This window comes from Ciconia boyciana, chromosome 9 (genome assembly GCF_034638445.1).
Source record: "Ciconia boyciana chromosome 9, ASM3463844v1, whole genome shotgun sequence".
Taxonomy (NCBI): domain Eukaryota; kingdom Metazoa; phylum Chordata; class Aves; order Ciconiiformes; family Ciconiidae; genus Ciconia; species Ciconia boyciana.
Genome location: NC_132942.1, coordinates 32682718 through 32702532, shown reverse-complemented (window position 1 = coordinate 32702532; position 19815 = coordinate 32682718). Strand labels below are relative to the sequence as shown.

At 43.5% G+C, this 19815-nt stretch overlaps 2 protein-coding genes across 9 annotated transcripts in view; one reads left to right on the top strand and one right to left on the bottom strand.

Annotated features, from left to right (window-relative positions):
• Positions 1-2402: 2402 nt before the first annotated feature.
• CCNE1 (cyclin E1) lies at positions 2403-15352 on the bottom strand. The gene is made up of 11 exons (XM_072872419.1): positions 14968-15352; positions 14763-14853; positions 14439-14507; positions 7768-7910; positions 7552-7687; positions 6592-6738; positions 5673-5768; positions 5171-5305; positions 4973-5084; positions 4730-4887; positions 2403-3879 (listed from the first exon to the last, which is right to left on the bottom strand). Exons 1-11 carry the CDS (start codon positions 14979-14981, stop codon positions 3757-3759), a joined length of 1224 nt encoding a protein of 407 aa, XP_072728520.1. The 5' UTR covers positions 14982-15352; the 3' UTR covers positions 2403-3756.
• Positions 15353-15617: 265 nt separating this feature from the next.
• The window catches only part of LOC140656552 (uncharacterized protein F13E9.13, mitochondrial-like), a 57093-nt gene continuing 52895 nt past the window's right edge, over positions 15618-19815 (top strand). For 4 of the 8 annotated variants that reach the window (XM_072872426.1, XM_072872425.1, XM_072872424.1 and 1 more), the window contains exons 1-3: positions 15619-15733; positions 15958-16033; positions 17219-17301. In XM_072872426.1, the coding sequence (XP_072728527.1) occupies positions 15961-16033; positions 17219-17301 (156 nt within the window). In that variant the 5' untranslated portion in view covers positions 15619-15733; positions 15958-15960. Of the gene's footprint in view, positions 15734-15957; positions 16034-17218; positions 17302-18674; positions 18726-19815 lie in introns of all 8 variants that reach the window. The other 4 variants (XM_072872428.1, XM_072872423.1, XM_072872427.1 and 1 more) reach the window with 4 other exon arrangements.

Sequence of the window (19815 nt, the reverse complement as noted above, 5' to 3'; positions counted from 1 at the left end):
TTCCCAAGCTCAAGTCCAGGTGCTCTGATGCCACCCCCAGAGGCAATGCTACGGTAAGCCTCGTACACCCGCACCAAGGTCCGACTTCACAGCCTAGTTGAAGAGCGTTTTACCCAGCTGCCTGAATTCAGGCTGCTACTGCTGTGAGACAAGCCAGCTGCGCTGTACACGAAGGAAACGGCACCCAGGAACTGCGAGAAACTCAGGCCGGGCTATAAGAGCTTACAGGGCCTGCAGCTCCCATGGGATGCCTGGCTGAACATTTGTGGGAGCGCTCCACTGAACTTGCGCCAGCTGCTTACCTCCACCTCGTGCAAGCAGGGATGTCGTAAAACCTCTCGCGCCACAATTCCTGAAAACCAAGAGGAGATGCTGACCCGAGACCTAGAAACTGATAGCCACAGGCAGACCACCCTACTCCTTTATGGGAGACAAGCTACGCAGAACTATTTCTGTCAACAACTGTTAGGTAATTACAGCATTTTCAGCAGCTTAGCATCTGGCAGACTCACAGCGCAGACCTCCACATCTTCATCCTTTCTGCTCACCAGCACTGCTCCTCCCCAACCCCAGCTCACGACTGCAGCCTCAACTCACTCCTTTGGGGCTATTTCTTTCAATAGTCACAGCTACCGCCAACTTTCAATTTTATAGTAGCAGTAATAGAAAACTAGCACTGGATTCATTGCTCTTGTTCAAAGTTTCTCCGATGCCCCCAGCTTTCAGACCAAGGTGAGGTTTTGATACATAGTTATGACAAACCTTTCAGAAGGAGGAAGATAATCATATGCCACCAGGGTTACTGCAGAATTCAATTTACTCTGCAGCATGCTTTATGCTGGTCTGTAGCTATTAAAGGGAGAGACGGTTTCCAGTGGAGGAGCGTGCAGCAATGCACAGCTAAATTGCTTTCTTGCCATTCCCCAGCGCCTTCGAGCCCCCCGCACTCCTGCACCAGGATCAGCAGCCTCGTGCAGTGCCCCGGGGCCGTCCTCCCCTCTGCCCACCTCTCAGGGCAACACGCTTAAAGTCAGAGACAGCTCGCGGGAACATATTATTTGATATTAGCTCATCTTTGCTGCACAAACTTCATCCCACATGTAAACACACTAAACCTTTCTCTCTTACCTGGTCAGGCAGAGCTGCCCACTCGCTTCCCCCTGCCTGCCATGAATCTGTTTCCAGATTGATCCAGGACCAGAGAGAATTTAGGAGAATAGGATCCTCAGGCAAAGAACTATGGAGACAACCACCCCCACCCCACCCCTTTTTTTTTTAAATAGGGACAACTCTCTCCCTTAAAATTAGTTGCACTGTTCCTCCCTAAAATGGTTTTCAGCCTGTGGCAACCAGTGCATCATTTTTTCAAGCTACCCTAGAAAGACAGCACACTCAGACATAAGTATCCACATGCATTGTGAGACAACCAGAAACAAAGATTCTTAAAGCATGAGATAAAGATGAGAACGTAAGAAAAGAGCTCTTAAGGTAAGTCACTCCTGCTGGAAAGTACCGCATCTTTGGCACGTGATTGCATTCCTACCTGGGAAGCTGCAAAGCTGCGATCTCCACGCTATGAACAGACTGCTTCCCATTGAAATAAAGCAGGCTGACCTTTCAGGAAGGGGGAGGAAAAAAAAAGTTTAAAAAGAAAAAAAATATAAAGATTAGCAGGATTACCATCTAAAGCAGAGATCCAGTTTAGAAAGAGGCTTGTTATCTGAACAGTTTCATTCATAGATAAATATATATCTCTCAGATACAGCTTTCCCACACAGCCGAGAACACATGGAACACCTGCATTCACTCTTGAATGGGTATTAACCGCAAAGTTATTTTTAGCTTAAACTGAAAGTTAGAGTTCATCATATCTGTAGTGTTATTACAGAATATTTTCTTGAACAATTAAAAGTCTTAAAATGCAATCCCCATTTATGAGGGGCCAGTTACAGTTTAAATACCATTTTAAAATTATTTTTTAATTTTGTTTAGAAACAGATGAAACACATACTAAGTACTGAAAAGTAACAGCAAGAGGACTAGGACTGAAGCTTGGCTGGTGATTGAGAAATTAAGCGTAGAGACTACCTTTCAGCAGTGTTATTGTTCCTCCCACCACCACCCCAGTTTTGTGTTCTAAATTTAAGGACAAAGTACCAAAATGTGTCTTGACAATTCCTCCAATGTTACAAGCTTTTTCAGTAATGGGCAAGTATAACATTCCTTTGTCTAGGATATGTAGTTCTCTGAGAAATTAAAACCTCTCTGAACTGGCACCAGCAAACTTCTTCAGCTAACATTTCCACTTGTTTTGTTAGCACAGGACTTATAACCATTCATTGAAAGGGGAAAAAAGCCAGCAGCACCAAATAATTTGCTTACCATTAGTTACCATAGGCATCTTTATTACATTAAAGCTTTAACATTTATCAGAATACTGGGTCAGGGAAGAGCAAAAGGGAGAATAACTTAAAAAAAAAAAGCAGCCTTGCTGCTAATGTTTAGAAAAATTAACCAACAGCAGAGTAGGAGCTTCCTGCAATGTAAGTGTTGTAGCATTTAAGTTCTCTACAGGAGGACATGATGAATCCCGGTAGTCTCACAAGTTTCAGCATTGTTGAACAGTCCTTCAAAGTGAACATCATGAGAAAAACAAGCAACCATTTTTTTACATTTATTTCCCTATTTCCCTTTTCTCCAGAACCATGACTTTCCAGAAAACATCTTACTATGAATTCTCAGACCTTGCAAAGGTCAAGGACAACTCTTCCTGTAAAAAGGCATACACCATTCCAGAATTCAATTTTGCACAGAAGATGAGTTGTCAAAGACTACACCAAAATCCCAAAGTTTAAATGATTATGTTTTAAGAAAAGGTAGGCTTTTCCTACTGATCACTTCTTGCTATTAAGCATAACAATCCAGACAATCTGATTCAAGAATTAGAATCATTAGAATGATTATCATTAGAATGTGTGTTGTGGAAAGATTCCCCATATACTTGTCATGTTTATTATCCCCTCCCTAGCCACCTGCATCTGGCTAAGGGAAATCCAAGTAGCCTAACATGACAATTTTCTCTTAGTATCCAAAAAGGAAGTTTTAATTGATAAGCCAGTAGTGGTAAATAAATAAAGCGACAGTTAACTACATTATTCATCCCCAACTCCCACACTACTAGTGGTCACAGTCTAAAAATCCTTAGCTGACCATGATTAAAAGCAAAATAGGAATATACATAAAACCAGCTGTCTTAGACAGCATTTTTATTAAAATGGATACACAGAGACATAGCAGCATTTACAATAAAGAGTTTTTAAAAAGGCATCAAGTTGTAAGCCAACCATTTGAAAAAGAGGCTTTGAAATGTTGTCTTCCACGGCACTTTTTGCCCATTTGTCACCAGGGGACAGTATGACTGCAGATTATCCAAAGGACAAACAGGCACAGTAACTAATCAAGCCCTTTTTCTGAACAGTTGGTCACATCAAGCATCACCCTCCGTAGCAGCATTTGGAGCACTCTTCGGTGTTCTTTTAAGTGGCTGGTGTACTTGATTCATTTCTTTAAAATATTTTAATGTTCAATAAAAATATTTCAAATAGAAAAATTCTTCTGTCATGAAAAAAGTAAGGTTTCCTTTTCAGATTCCATAAAAGCTTATGAACTTTACTGGCAGCATTTCCATAATGGAGCAGGAGTTAGAACCAGCAGAACAGGCACTTCAGCAAAATTGTCTGTCAACAGTTTCTATGGTCATATTGGCTTCACTCCAGAAGACTGTTTCTTACTACTTTGTGGTGGTGTAAGGACACCAGTGGGGAAAGGTGAAGTCCTATTTTGCTCAGCCAATATGGCTTGTTTTGCTTGCGCTTTGTCCTGAAAGCACAGGAAAAGGAGAAAAAAAATCTTTACTTTGGTATATCTATGCAATAGATCAATATAATTCAGTGTTTTATAACTTGATAGATTGCTAATCTGGAAATGCCTATCTGTATCTAACCCCCCTAACAGTAACTGATAAATCATGCCGTACACAATAGCTAGTGAATACAAACCCCAAGAGATCAGTATTAACTTTTGGAATCTGATGATCAGCATGATGGTACTTGTATCTTCAAGAAAGCAAAATTCAGAAGCAACTGAACAGGAAGAGCTTTAACTTCTACTACAATTCAATAACCTAAATAGGAAAAAACCCCCACCCCAATAGCTTAGATTGACTACAATTTGTTGGACAAGACTTTGATCCTCTGCAAGTTTCTCATGCTAAAAACTACTCTTGCTCAACTTCTTGTCAACCACCACTGTCACATAACAGTCCCACAAGATCTGTCTCAAGTGATCAGCCTTTATTTTCTCTTTTTCATCAGACAAGGTTGTATTACCTGTATTTCCTATAGAGAAAGGTCTAACATACAATATTTGAAGTATCCCAAAGGGTAGAAATATGCTTAAAATTTCTAGGGTAATTATTTGTCATTTGAGATGAGAGGCTTAAGTCAAAATCACCTTTTTAAACTAAATACTGAACAAGTCAGTCCCAAGACAAGTCTCTGTCCCAAGAACTTTGGAACTGGAGTACAACCTTATGCCTTTTATCATCTGAATACACTCAGTCTCAATCTGATAATGCTTCACTTAAGTTTACTGTATGTTCTAACCAAAGAAGAAACAAGATTTAGGAGATTTTACAGGCAGATTTTGTCTTCATTATGCACATACATACCAGCAAATCCAAGCTGTTTATGTGCGTCTGTATATTGTGCAAGTCTTCAGGAGCTATACCTCTAAAGTGTTTGAGTTTGGAGCTTCCTACTTCCCTTATAGCCATCGCAAACGGAACCATCCATTTTACACATTCTTCTATCTCACACCATTCATAACCTGGAAGACAAGACATATGCTTATCTGCCTGAATGAAGACTTAATGTTTGTAAACACATTAAACTTAGTTTATAAATGCCAATACCTGAAACTTTCTGCATCAGCTCAGATGAGGAGAAGTGATACAAAGCAGAAGCTGCAAGTACTCCATACGTATATTCCAAGCAGCCAATATCCAGCACACAGAGATCCAAGAGCTACAGGACAACAGATGTTTAATAAGTCTATCACAAGACCACTTATTTTCCCAGGTGAAACATTTGAAAGAAGAAATCAGTCTTACCTCTGCTATTTGTACAAATATTTGCTGTGGATATTGTGGCAGCAATACCTCATAAAGCTCATTTAAATATGCAACTTGCATGTAAATGTTTAGCCATGATACAACCGTCAGTGGATTTAAGTTCCAATTAAGAGCCTGAAAGAGTAGACATGCACAAGACTTCAGTATTAATAACGAGTTCCTAACTTAAACCATGCTACTTATTTACTCCAGATCAGAAGCTGTAATTCCAATTGGTCAAGGCATCTTTGAAACATGCAAATCTGATCCTTTCCTGTACTTCCTCCTGCTGATAGGGTGGGGGAACGATTCATTTTGTTAATACGCACAGACTGGTGGATGCTTTAAATCACTTCTTACCTAGAGAACACTGTTCTAATTAGAAAGAGAAATTGTGCCTCTTAGCAGCACATAAGATTAACTGAGGCTCTCTGCTTTTAGTCTGATTATGCTATACATTTTTAAAAACTAAAGTAGAACTAATTCCAGTTTGAAAGATTACCTTCATAATGATCAATTCCATACTGAGGATTTCATCTTCTGTACAAGCTCCATCTGTAACATAGGCAAACTGGTGCAACTTTGGTGGATAAATTTCCTGAAAGATAGGAGATCAAGTATTTAATTTGTGGAATAGGTTCTAACTAGTGTCATGTGCTTTAAAAAAAAAAAAAGATAAAAAAGAACAACCCACCACTACTTCAGCATTGCAAAATAGAGGGAAAAAAAGAAAAGAACCAACCCCCATCATAACTTATGGTGTTCTCCTCTGCCTTTAATATACACAGATTTCTTGTTCAACCTTCCTGCTCATAGCCTTCACCTTTCACTTTTGATGGATCAGTACAACATGCATTATGTTTGACTACAGCACCACTGAGACGCTATCATAATTGACATCAACATTTTTTTATACATCCTAAAGAAAAGGCCTTTTATCCCTTGCTTGAGAAGAACAGATTGAAGAATAATAGCCCTCTTAAAAGACAAAGAGTAAGAACTTAAAAAGCACTATGTATTTTAATAGTTCAATTTGTTCCAGTAAATAAAAAATAGCTCAGACTATCATCCAGTAGGTACTCCACTGACAACAGAATTGCAACAAGTGGTCTCTGTATACAGCAGCCAGCCAAAAACTCATTTAGCAACTGCAATTAAAAACTTCAGATTTATTCTAACACTGAAAAGACTATCCTTTTAAGATTAGAGAGATACTGTGATGTTAGCTAGTCTTAATTTTAGCCACTTCTTAAAAAAAAAAAGAGGAATTTTCAAAAGAAAAAGGATCTTTTTTTCTGTCTCCCAGCTGAAAAGTCATAGCAACAAACTCCATAAAGACTGCCAAAATGCATCTAGTGTACAATAAGTGTGCTGCCTGTCCATTCACATTTTTATGTTTAAGTAAAGCTGGAGATACTTACCTCAAGCTTTGCTGCTATGAATAAAGAAGAGATACCAATAAGCTGCAATAGTGTTTTTACAACATTCTGTTGTGTTGCCATAAACCGATCAAAGAAATCTTGTGCTAAATAAAAAGTTTCTCTATGAAGCTTGTAGACTTCACAAACCTGGAGAGACATCAGAGATTACAAAGGTCAAGAACAGTGTTAGAGTCAAAAACAGATGCTACAGATGTATTAAAAAAACAAGAGGTAGACATAAAATTCATATTGGCTTTCTGCTTCACTGCTGTTGTGAAGTAACATGTGAACTAAGAGCATGAGTTAAACAGTTTCCTTTGACACAAGATGACTGCCACTGCAGTAACTCCCAAAAAACAGAAGAGATCAGAGGGAAAACCCTGTTAGGAAATGCAAGCACATGTTCTAACAACGTCAGAACATCAGTTCCTCATTTTTGCAAAGATGCATCATTCCAGCACCTCAAAAGAGAAAAGTCTCACAAATACTTTAGAATTACGAACAGAGACTATGCCACCAAGTCATCCAAACAGCAAAAAAGACTCATACAGACAGAAGAGTTGTAGCACATTCTACATCCCAATAATTAAGAGACATTGCGAGATGCATCTGGTCTGAGCCACCACACCTTCCTTTTTACAGTGACTTTCATAATCATTTGTGCAGCTTTTATCTGCATTGTGACCTTAAAAAGCCTACATCGTGGAGCTTTAGGGAAAAATTTATTATCCACTATCAATCTAAATGAATATCAAAATATATTTTCAGTTTGTACACCATCAACTTGATCTATTATATATTTTTTTTAAGTTTGGTGCCATTAATTGACAAACATTAAGATGAAGACAAGTGTCTAGTGCTAAATGGGTTATGCAAAAATCATGAAATGTACTCATGACAGTTATTAGTACACTTCAACAAAAGCACACTTGAAATACTCACAAGTACAGAAAAGCTTACCTCCATTAACCAGTCTAGAAGGATTGTTCTCATTTTAGGTTGCAGAAGAGGGTGCCTTTGCATATAAAGTTTATCCCTCACATACGTCTCTTCTTTGTTTATCATGTTTTTCCATACGTCATCTCTGTTTGCCCAGCTAAGACAGATCAATATGCTTAGTCTCGAACCATAAGGCAAAAGGAAGGCAGACAAGCAGCAGCAAATTGGCACACTTACCCTAGAACTGGTAATGGTGAAGCTCTAGTTGGAACAACACTTAGATGTATAAAGTGAGAGTAATCAACACCAACTGGATCATCATCTTTATCTGGAGTAGGAATCAGCATATGGGCATTTTTGTGAACATTATTCCAGGATGGCTGTTAAATGAAATACAAGATTTTACACCATGCCTTTTTAAATAATCATTTTAGCTGTAAATAGAAGACAAGACATTGGCAAGAAACTATGACAGAAACTATGATTACCTCTAACTGCACAGAATCACAGAATCGTTGAGATGGGAAGGGACCTCTGTAGGTCATTTTGTCCAACCCTCCTGCTCAAGCAGGGCGACCTAGAGCCAGTGGCCCAGGAACATGTCCAGATGGCTGTTGAGTATCTCTAAGGATGGAGGCTCCACAACCTCTCTGGGCAACGTATGCCAGCGCTTGGTCACCCTCACACTAAAAAGAGTATTTCCTGATGTTCAGAGGGAGCCTCCTGTGCTTCCGTTTGTGTCCATCTCCTCTTGTCCCATCACTGGGCATCACCGAAAAGAGCCTGGCTCAGTCTTCTTTACATCCTCTCTTCAGGTATTTATATACCTTGATACAATCTCCCTAAGCTTTCTTTTTTCCAGGCTAAACAGTCCCAGCTCCCTCAGCCTTTCCTTATAGGAGAGATGCTCTGGTCCTTTAATCATCTTAGTGGACCTTTGCTGGACTCTTTCCAGTATGTTCAAGTCTCTCTTGTACTGGGGACCCCAGAACTGGACACAGTACTCGAGGTGTGGCCTCACCAGTGCTGAGTAGAGAGGCGTTGCTTATTTTCACAGTAGAGAAAGTTTGCCACTAAAGATGAAGAACATTTACCCTGTTCTCCTTTTGAAGGACCATAACTGTTTCATGGAAGAATATCCAAGTCAGTCTCCTATTGTCACATTACATTTTGTTTTTACCAAAAATATTTTGCGTGAAAGCAAGATGCTTGCCTTCAGGTAAAGAATAAGCAGACAGAAATGTAAAACCCAGTTTGTGATTATAATTATACAAATACAAGGTCAGGATTTCTGGTAAGGAATATGTAGATGCAACACCTGAAGTCATGGTTCCATGCAAAGCAACCTTGACAGTGAACATAGCAAAATAGTAGTTACTCATTCATCTTGCAGTGCTAAGATAAAAACCCAAAGCATTTACTATCCAATTGTTTTCAGAACAAAGCAAGTACATGTTAAGCAATTGCCACTAAAGTATCAAGTTGACCATTGCATATACAGAATTTTGCCAAGGTCTGCAAACATCAGACATCTGACATTTCACCTGTCATATCCTTCTACTTTTATTTGGACCAGAACTTAAGTTTAGGTTTACTTTTCTCCTGGCTAACTCTGTTAAACAAGATCTTGGTGTACGCTTCAGAGTTTCCCAGGAAAATACTACTTGTTTTATTTTGCAGTAGAACACAAAGCCAGCCCCATGTCATCATGCCTAAGCAAATTAAAATTTGGCATTTCTGCCTAACAGCGAAGTCTGCCATCTTGCTGCAAACTGATCTCTTCTCTGCAGCTCTAAAAGGACAGAACTCCCTAACAAGATTCCTACTGGGCTTAAAAAAAAAATTTAAAAAAAATCAGAAGAATCATTAGGTGCTAACAAGTGAAATGCTCTACATGAAATTTTGCCTCTCGTAAAAAAGCTTCCACACCTGATTTTTACACTGTCCTTACTACAAATGACATCACTTCCCAGCAAAATGGCTACCTCCTAGCACCAGCTTCAGAAACAGAAACCACCGAGATGAAACAAAAAGCACATTTCACAGTTCAGTCACAGCTAAGACTGCTTTGTACTTTGAGTTACTGACGCACAGATGGGTAGTTTTTCTTCTTGGAGTTCTACATGCAAATCTAGCACAGCTACATACCCAGCTATGCCACAATTTAATTTGGGTGGGGGAAGGCAAAAAGAGGGAGTAGTATCTTTATCTTAAAAAAAATTACAGATTCCTTATGAACTGAAAGTTTGAATAAAAGTGTCACATCAGTGCTGCTTTAAGTTAATTTTTGTCCTCCCTCAAAACTAGACTTTAGTCACACTTTGTCCTCCAAACTGCAAGGCAAGCCCAGCTGCCAACAGCCTTTGGAGAAGTGCTGCCTTATCAGTTAATCAGCAAACCAACAGAAAAGCAGTAGATTATATAATATCTATTTAAAGGTGCCTACTACACCAGTAGCTTCTGAAGGACAAGGGATCTGCTCCACAGAGTTCTCAACCAAAGTAGACACCTCGCATACTACCTGGCAGCAGCAACGACAATTGATTTAGGAGATTTCACCACCCCCAACCTTCTATAAGGAAATAAATCAAGGGTCAAGAGCCTCTTCGATGTTTTAAGAAGTGAAATAAAAGTTTTTGACTAGATAATGTCACTCACCAAGACGACTGGGGAAAAGATGCAAGCAACAGAAAAAGCATATAGCTTAGCTAGAGGCAAGAAGGAAACAAATGCGTAGGGCCCTCAAAAAGCAAGAAGCTACCAGGAAGGGAGACAGGAGTCTGAATTAGCATAAGTGAGGGAACACCATAGCTCTGGCATGGATTTTTGTTGAGGGAATGAGCATATTAATCAGACTCTTGAGTCTTTAAAGCATATTTAGCAAGATGTTCAACCAAAACTAAGAAACAGTACCAAGAAACTGCATCACATCACACTGTAACTGTAAGGAAATCAGAGCCACCACTGAAAAAAGAAACAGTTTAAGGTGGGGAGGGTGTGAGGAAACCATGAAGAGCTTCCTTTGGGCTTGCACAGAGCCAACCCAAAAGCAGGGAGCTGCCAAAAAGCGACAGATGTTAGAGAGAATCTGTGCAGCCTAATGGAGGAAATCCTACAGTCCTGAGCGTACTTCTGAGGCAAATAGGAGCTGAAGTAGGATGCAAGCCAAAAATCAGTGGGGAAAACTGCCTCTTGAAATTTATATGGAGCCCAGCAAGAAATATGGGTGACAGCCACAGTAATATTCCACATACAGAAATATGATCAATTGATCAGAGATACAGATCTGTCTCAGACCTGAGAACTAGATACAGATTGGAGAAACTGAACTGAGGACATGAGAAGGCTCATTTGGAGAAGGAGGGCAAGAAGGCCCACCAAGAAGGGCAGAAGGTAGGTGACCAAAGAAGTCTATCAGAGCAGTCAAGCCCATACAGCTCCAAAGAAAACCCAGGAGTTCAGAGGTTAGGGTTTTTTTAAAGCTCAAATGTTCCCACACCTCAGTTTTCTGCAGCACGTCATCATTCACTGATATATCAAACATTCATTTAAACAGATCTTTTGGACATGCTTCAGGCATATAGGCCAGACACAAAATGGAACAGGTAGCGACCATTGCGGGGGTTATTGGTTACAGGCAGAGCCTTCAGTGAAGCAGCCACGTCCAAGAATAGAAGCTGCCGAGACACTCATGCATCTCGATGTGAGCTGGGAGCCACCAGAACAAGCTTTCACAGATCTAGGGTGAGGAGGGCAGCAGGAAAGTAGAGGAAGAGGGTGACCCAGAGCTGCATTCAAACAGCAAGGTCAGAGGACTTCCAGCATGGAAATCAAAGGCAGAGGAACAGGAGGGAGATAGGCCTGTTTGTCTCACCCTAAAAAGCAGTACCTTCTAACAGAGAGACATTGATACCAACTGCTAGACTGCAGCCTTAATTTGCCCAAAAATAGTAAGATTCTAGCCATCTTTCACTCACAGGATACATTAGTTTGAAGTATAGGGTTTTTCTTTGCCATCAGAAAGGTATTCCAGAATTAATAAATAGGAGAGAGAAGAGCAACTCACATTATTAAGTTGCTCCACTTCTTTCTGAATAGCATAGGAGCGTCTATGACTTAATTTTCTAAAGAGTCTGAATACTGTCCTGCTCCAGATTTGGAGCAAGTCAAGCTCTCAACCTGGATATAGTTTACATTCTTTATCTATTTGTCTGAAGACTTAAGTTGGTTTTTGGGGGTTCTGTTTTGGTTTTTAAATTGGATCTTCCAAAGATAACCTAGACTCGTTAAAGAAACTTTCTGGAGGATATTTTCAAACCAGTTAGGTGGAACATTTTTACAACAGTAAGACTAGATTCTGGAAAAATGTCTAGTGAGAAATTGATCAAAACTATTTCCTGAGAGTTTACTCCATCTTCTTTTCACCTGAAAACATTAGGTAGTTTCATCTAAAGAAACTAATTTCTAAATTCTCCACTCTAGATGAAGGTGACCGTGTAATTTGTATCACAATTGCACGGATGACTCTAATCTAGTTAGATGAATTTTGTTTTACACGGAGCCTTGGAAGTGTATCTGTCCACAGAAAGCAGCCAGAATTAATATGAGAATTGCTAGCAGAGTTACAGCAGTGCCAGTTCTTAAAATCAAGCACAGAATTTATGCAATATTCTGCTGTCACAAACCTGATGATATAGCCACCCTTTCATCACATAATGGGTAACGGCATCCTAATTAAGAACTCGGGCCTTATGTTCAACAGAAGCAAACTAATGAATTGACTATGAAGATGCCATAAAGTGGGATGTGACTATGATATTTTGCCTTGTGCATAAACTAGTGTCAGTAAACAATTTATTTAATGTAGAAGTCATGTGGTATAGGCTGCAGTGGATTTATAGCTACTTGCATTTTAGAATTGTTGTGCCTCAACAGAATAACTATCTCACTGGCTATCATACAAGCCTGCTATACTGCTGCTGGAACCGTAAACATATTCTCATTAGTGGCCCATGGCAATTTATATCAGAGAATAGCTTGTGTCACACCATAGACTGAAGAGCTGCTGCTGTGCAGCCAAATGTTAGCTTTTTTTAAACAGATCTGTAACAATCTGGCTACTTTGTCACAACAAATAACCTTCTATATGTAGGGACAGATACACAGGTACCCATTTTATTTACGGTTTACAGAATCAAAGGGCCAAATCCCACCAGTATCCTAAACTTAACTTGAAAAACTCCCAAGTAAATATTTTGGATGCCTACTGCCTAAGTTACCTAAATTTTAATTTACCGATCATTCCTGAAGTAACATTGAATGGCTACCAGGCCAGGAACACAAACAAGAACAAAAAATTGGAAGTCTTTATCTACTTTCAAAGTTGCAGGTCAATGTACACAAAATATATTTTAAATTTATTTCCGCTGTCTTTCCGGAAGAAGGTAAAATTGGGTCCCTGCTGAGGGTTTTTTAAGAATACCCTACTATTATGCAATAAACATGCACAAGAAGCCCTTGCTCAGCTCAAACAGAATGAATCTTTTGGTGAAGGAGAGAGCTGTGGTGAAGGACAGGCAGCTCTTCCTTGTCAGAAGTGAGAAATTAGTTTAATATACTGCACAAAAGAAAGACAGAAGGGAAGGAGAGATCCCCTCATTAAATGCTCACCATTTGAGCCCTGCTTAATATGTTGACTGATAACTAGTATACGCAGTTGCAACAAGCAGAGGCCATTCCAAACAATGATGCCCATCTGTTATGGTAGCACTTTAGTCTTAGAACTTCCAGCTGCCACTTCTGGTTAGATGTGCCACATTATGCATAGCCTTGTGTACCAAATGAGTATGGTCTGTACTCCCCGATCATGACTTTTGCAGCTTAAGTATCACCCTGCATGTGCATTAACAGGCTGAAGTCCTAGTGATAGTGACTGAGCAAGCTACGTGTGTGCGTGCAGGAAAAAAAAAGGAGGGGAATAAACCTATTTCAGGAAACAGGTTACTCCTTGTTTTATGTAGAGCAGGCATCTCAATGTACAAAAGCATCATGCTTTCAATACTATATACCAACATAGCATCCAATATGGATACCAATAGCATCTCAGGTTCAAAGATTATAGGAAGGGCGCTAAGGGATCTGGAGGACACTAATAAAGTTCGTTTTGACTTCGTAACTCGGATCATTCTAATTGCCTTACTGAGAAAACTGGCAATGGTCACTACTAACCTCCACTGCAGGCCTGATTTCCACAGCTAAGTGACTTTACAGAAATTATCCCCTTGTTCTGCAGAGAAATGAAGCCTAATTTACCACTGCATTAGTATCTAGTATAAACGTCAAAGTTCTAATCAAGAACCTCGTACTCTCTGTCAGTCTGATAATGACACTTGTCAATAGGAATGGAGCTGACAGTGGAAGGAAAGGGGGCATCTTTCCTCTCTGCCAGGTGATATGTAAGTAGAGACACGACTGCAAACAGAATGCGTATGCTTAAGTGTCTCGTACTTTGGCCTGCAAGGTAGAGCACATAAGCACATGGCTGTACTCTTGCAACTCTCTAGAGAGGTCAATGCAGAGTCCCTCCACGTAGGCCTAAATGCATATTGAGGCTTTTGTAAGGTGCACCCTTTGCAATCCCAGGACAGTTGGGTAGACTGAAGTATTAACATAATGTTTTAGACCAACACAGGCCTCATCTCTGCCAAAGACTCCAAAGCAACCTGTATGACTTGAAGTGTTTTGCACTCTTCATCAGCCAGGGCTGATAGTCCCCCTTGCCCATTGCTATACAGCATGTGGTAGCTGTACATCTGCCGTACCGTGTTTGTAATAATAATGGGGTACTGCAAAATAATAGTAGGGTTAAGTAAGATTACAGGAGTGTGATCTAAAGCCAAATCGGTTACCTGGTTTTCATATTGTTTTTTCCTAGTCATCTCCATTTTCACAATTTCTTCATCAGGATCCTGCAAGAACTACAGAAAGCAATACATAATTCCAGGAGTACAAGCCACGGGACAAGCGACCGCTGGCCACTGTGTCGTGCACCCGGGCCCTCAGGACCACAGCCCCGCAGCAGCCCGCTGCCCGCCCAACACCCCGACCACCACATGGCCCCCAGTCACCCAACAAAAGGGGGCGAGGGCCCGGAGGCCAAGCCCAGCGGCGGGGCAGGCGCTGGCCTGCGGGCACCAGGCTGGGCCGCCGCGCCGGCCCGGGCCCGCACTCACCGTGGCCACATCGGCTTTCCTCTTGCGGGCTCGCATGGCGCACTCCGCGCCCCCGTCCCCCTTGGCGGGAGCCTTCTCCTCCGCGCAGTCGCTGCCAAGAGAGGTTAAGCTGAGGGAGCCCCGGCCGCGGGGAGCCTCCTCAGGGGGTGCCTGACGGAGACCTCGGCCTACGGGGCCCCGCGCACGGCGGGGCCGGCGGACTCACCTCTCCCGGCGCATGGTGCCCGCCTGGGGCCGGGTCGGGGCGAGCGGAGCGCCGTGCGGGGAGCGGCCGAGCAGGCCCGGGCCCCAGCCGCCACAAAGGGCCGCAGAGGCGCGGGCGCACGGCGCGGAAAGGGCGGCCGCAGCCCCGGGCCGGCCCCGCCGGCTCCCCCCGCCCCGCGGCCGGGCACCCCGGGAGGCGGCAGGGGCGCCCGCCGCCCCCTGCCCGCGCACTGGCGCGCTCACCGCCGCGCCGGCCGCCCCGGACCTTCCCGGGCGAGAGGGGTGGCCGGGTGCCCGCCGGCGGCGTTGGCGGGGCGCAGGGGGCAGGGCGGGAGCGCGGCGCGGGCGGGCTCCGCTGGGCGCCTCCTGCCTCACGGCGCGGCCGCTCCCGTCCCTGCGCACAGCGCGGCCCGCGCCGAGCGGGACATTTAAACGCGCGGCGCGGGGCCGCCTCCCCGCCCGCCCGCACACGTGGCCCCGCGCGCAGCGCCGGGGGCCGGCGGCGCCCGTCGGGGCGGGGTCTGCGGGGGGCGCGGCGGGGCGCCGCCGGCCGCCGGCCGGCCCTGGGGGAGCGGCGCAGGGCGCCGCGGGGCGCGGGATCCCGCGCCGGGGCCGGCGGGGCGGGGCCGGGCCGGGCCGGGGGCGGGGCCGGCGGCGCCGACGCGGCAGCGGCAGGGGCAGGGGCAGCGGCAGCGGCAGCAGCGCGCGCGGCCGCCGCAGGTGGACGCCGCCGGGCCGGGCCGGAGGCGGCGGCGGGGTGAGCTGAGGTGAGGGGAGCGGGGCGGAGCGGAGGGGAACTGAGGGGAGCGGAGCGGAGCCGAGCCGAGGAGAGGGAGCTGAGGGGAGGGGAAGGGCCGGGCCGGGCCGCGCCGCCCCGCCCGCGAGAACCGGAACGGGGCCGGCCTGTCCGCGGCGGGAGGCGGGCGGCCGCCATGGCCGGCCGGGGCCTGCTCGCCCCACTGACCGGGCCTGATCCCCTCCTCTCCCGCAGGGCATGCGGCTGCCCGCGCTCTTCGGGCGGCTGAAGGCGGCGGTCATCGGGGTGGTGCACGTGGGAGCACTGCCAGGTAAGCGGTGGCCGGGCGGCCCGCGAGCTCTGCGCCCGCCGAGCACGGCGGCATCGCCCGTTAGCCCGGCTGCATCGCCCGTTAGCCCGGCTGCGGGCCCCAGAGCACAGCCCGCGCCCCTGGAAGCCTGTCCCTTCAACCACCGCTGCGGGCCCCCATGAAGTGCCACAGGTTTGGGCATCTCGCCTTTCTAGAGCTAAAAGAGGCAGGAGACGCTTCCACATAGGGAGCTAGACGGAGAAAACAAGGGTTTGGTTTCAGTGAGCTCTCCACTGCTGTGTTTTCAGAGGCAATGGTTATGAAATTATGCAAAGGAGCGTTGGGACAGGATAGATGTTGGATAGAGCTCTCGCAGCTCCTGAGAGGCAATAGGAAGCTCAGAAAACAGGCAGGGTTTGTTCCACCTTGACCTCCTCATCCACCTTTCATGGGGCTCCGGGTAAGCAGAGCTGATTACAGCTGCTGACCTTCCCCTTGACAGGCTGGTGCCGGAGCTCACTGTGCTCCACGTTTTTTCCCAGAAGCAGCCTCCAGGCACTATGGGCAGCTTTCCCCACACTGTGAAATCAGACCATCTAACAAAGTTGTCAGAGGGCTCTTCACAGTCCCCTTTTCAGACTCTCAGTGCCTGGCTTAAGGAGCCCAAGTATCAGAAAAGACTTTGGAGTTGATCCTAAGGGAAATTCATTGAACTCCAACAAAATCCATGTGTGTTCATTTCTGCCATGGAGCACTTATACGGAAGATCACATACAATCCACCTTGCAGATTAGAGTTTTAGATAGCTTTAACTAATTTAAAATTGACTGTTATTCTGCAGACCTAGAGGTCGGTCTTGCCAGAGGTTGTATTGTGTGGAGCATCACTAATGCAGGATAAGCTATAATAAGTACAGGAATAACAAGCTAAGAACAGACCTGATGCAATAAGAGATTATAGCAGATATTCCTCAAGTTTGTGAATTAGATTTAGGAGCTGAATGGTTACAGCAGATCTGTCAAGTTCAGCTAAGGAAAGAAATGCCACTAAGGCATGTCACAAGGAGATACAGCAGCCTTTTAGCAAGTTTACCCCGTTTTTCCCTATTTCAGTATGCCAATCACTATAGTTATCCTACCTGAAAGCTGTTACTGTATGTGGTTTTGGTTTGTGTGTGCCCTGGGGTAAGCAGCATTATTCTTGCAGGAACACCAGGAAGTTCTCTTCCATTGACCCAGATCATTGATCAAGCTTGTCAAGAGGCAGAAGTTTACAAGGATGCTGGAGTTGTAAGTTTTGGTTTCCTTCTTCCCATGACAGCATTTACACAAAGCTGCTTCTGCATAGCCAATATTTTAAATTGAGTCTATAATTAATCAAAAGCATCTTAAACCACATGGTTTAGGAAGATGTTTAAATCCACATCTTTTATTTTGACATAGTAAGTAGGCCTTCTAGATTACAAAACCTAAAATAAGCATCACATGCATCCAAAACAACTGAAAAAACTTAGATTCAAATTGTGCAATTCCAGTTGCTTAAGTTAGATTACCATCAATTTCTAAGAATCAAGTCAATTTATGGGGAAAAAAAGGGAAAGCTGACTGCAACACGGATAGTTGCTGGCATTCTAGGTATCTGGCCGTAGAATGCTTCATCATCCAGTCTGACAAGCCACTATATTTTTAGCTCTGTACAACACTCTAGTTTCACGAAGTCATGGAGGAATGCCATGTGCACAGCTGAGGCGCTACATAAATACTTCAGTCACTTGTAGGCTGCAGGATCGCCCCACATTTGTGTTTGTACCACAATAGCACATATTATTCAGGGAATAAAAAAAAAAACCTTAGGCCCTTTTCTGCCCTCTTTAACCCTTCTATCCTAGTCCCCTGGCAGCAAGCATGCCTGCTTTGTGCATCTAGAAGAGAAGGCCCAAAAGGCCAGTCTCAGCCAGGGGCAAGAAGAGGCAGGTACTACTGACTGAATTGCTGTTGGACATAAAGTGGTTTAGTAATCTTCATAGGTCAGTAGATTTTGACAGAGTGTATGTCCTTTTGAAAGGTCAGATATGTTTTAAACATTTCATTGCACCTTGTCTTCAGGTGTTGATGTGCTTTTTCTTTGACCTGCCTACAGTATTATGTACGTTTTCTGGCATGGTAAGGTGGTGTCCTAATGTCTGAGGTCTGAAAATGCCTTAAATGAACAAGTAGTCACTGCTCTGAGCTACTGTTTTCTGCAAAACTTTAATAACAAGCCAATTGAAACCTTTTTAATGGTATAAGTTAGAATGATACTTTACAGACTGAACAAAATTGAATATAAGAGCTTAGTCTAAATTATAGAAGAAGCCAAAATGCAAGACAAGTCACATGAAGTAGGTTACGGGCAGAGCACTAGTAAGGCTAAATTAGGAAAGAATCCTGAGAACAGAATTGTTGAAAGGATAAACCGCAGTGCAGAAGAATGACGTTTACACAGGCGGGCTTCAGTGCCTATGAACCAGATGAGCATGTGCAAGATGTCCACCCAGTTAGAATAATCTCTAACCGCAAGTTGTACAGAATGAGCACATTTTCTTCCTTTTCATGCCTGTTGAAAGAACAGGTGTGCAACAGCTCTGTATTCTGTTCTGTGACTTTATATTTTGTCTTTACAGTTACAGTATCAACGTGAGGTATAATGTGATTTGATCTACATCAGAAGAGTGGCAAGTACTAGTCTCTGTCTTCCTGTGTTAGAGGAAGTGTTTACACAAGTGATCTGTAACTCTTAAAGCCATTGCCCCATATTCCAGTGCTTGTTTACCCATTTCCCTTACGTACTAATTACACATTGAAACCTTTAGCAGCAGGGAGAAAACACCAAGTATACCTAAAGGTGAGGGAGGGTACAGAAGCAGTTACTTTTACTGCTGACATGCACAAAGCTGGAACAGTTTTAAGACAAGCTTTAAAATCAGTACTAACACAAAATTTTAATTTGGGTATTATACTTTATTGTCTTTTCAACAGTTGTAATAAATTCTGCTGTTCCAGGTCTAACTGGTTTACCTTTTCTCCTACTGCATTGCAGTCTCTGAACTTGAATATATATTTAAACCTGCCTCTCAGGTAGACAGATGCAGTGAATTAAGTAATTTCTCTACACATTTGGACAAATTCAGGGCTTAAAGTTATGCTTAGTCTATTTCCTGTAGAAGTCACAAGAACATCAGTATAGATTCCACCCCAGTCTTCATTCTAAAGGTCTGTACACAATAGTGTTACAGCAATATGACAAACAAATCCTTTACTAATGCCATAAAGGCCAGAGATCATCAGTAGAGCTTCCATAAATATCAGTCTGGTTGCCTAACACTTTTTGCAATTCACTTGTTGAGTTTTTCCTGCATTTCCTGCATTAAGAGAAATGCAAGTTTTCATGATAGATACTTCAGGAGGTTCCTGGCTTTTGCACAGAGATCACCACTCTTCCAAACTAGCTATCCTGCTTCTGTAATGGGAATATATTTGGGTTTCCCCCGCAGTACTCCAAGTGAACTGTTAAGCTGTCTGTTTTTCTTGTGGAAGAAGAGCTAGAGACTGAAAAGGTTTTTTCCACTGGTGTTTCTACTGACAGTATTTCCAAATGCTGGCTACAGTAGCCTTTAAGAAGATATGTAACCATCTTGCTGCTACTAGATGTTTACATATTGTCTCAAGTTGCTTGAATTGGTGTTAACATTTAAAAATAAAGTATATGGTCTTGCTCACTCAATATGCATTGCACTTGGAAGTAAATCCTAGTATATTCAGAAA

Excerpts from the sequence above, each read along its gene's own strand:
- CCNE1 (XM_072872419.1), bottom strand. Across the intron at positions 14,508-14,762 it reads GGAAAGCCGATGTGGCCACG|TTCTTGCAGGATCCTGATGA; the intron begins GTGAGTGCGGGC and ends TGCTTTCTGTAG. Across the intron at positions 4,888-4,972 it reads GCTGATGCAGAAAGTTTCAG|GTTATGAATGGTGTGAGATA; the intron begins GTATTGGCATTT and ends CTTGTCTTCCAG.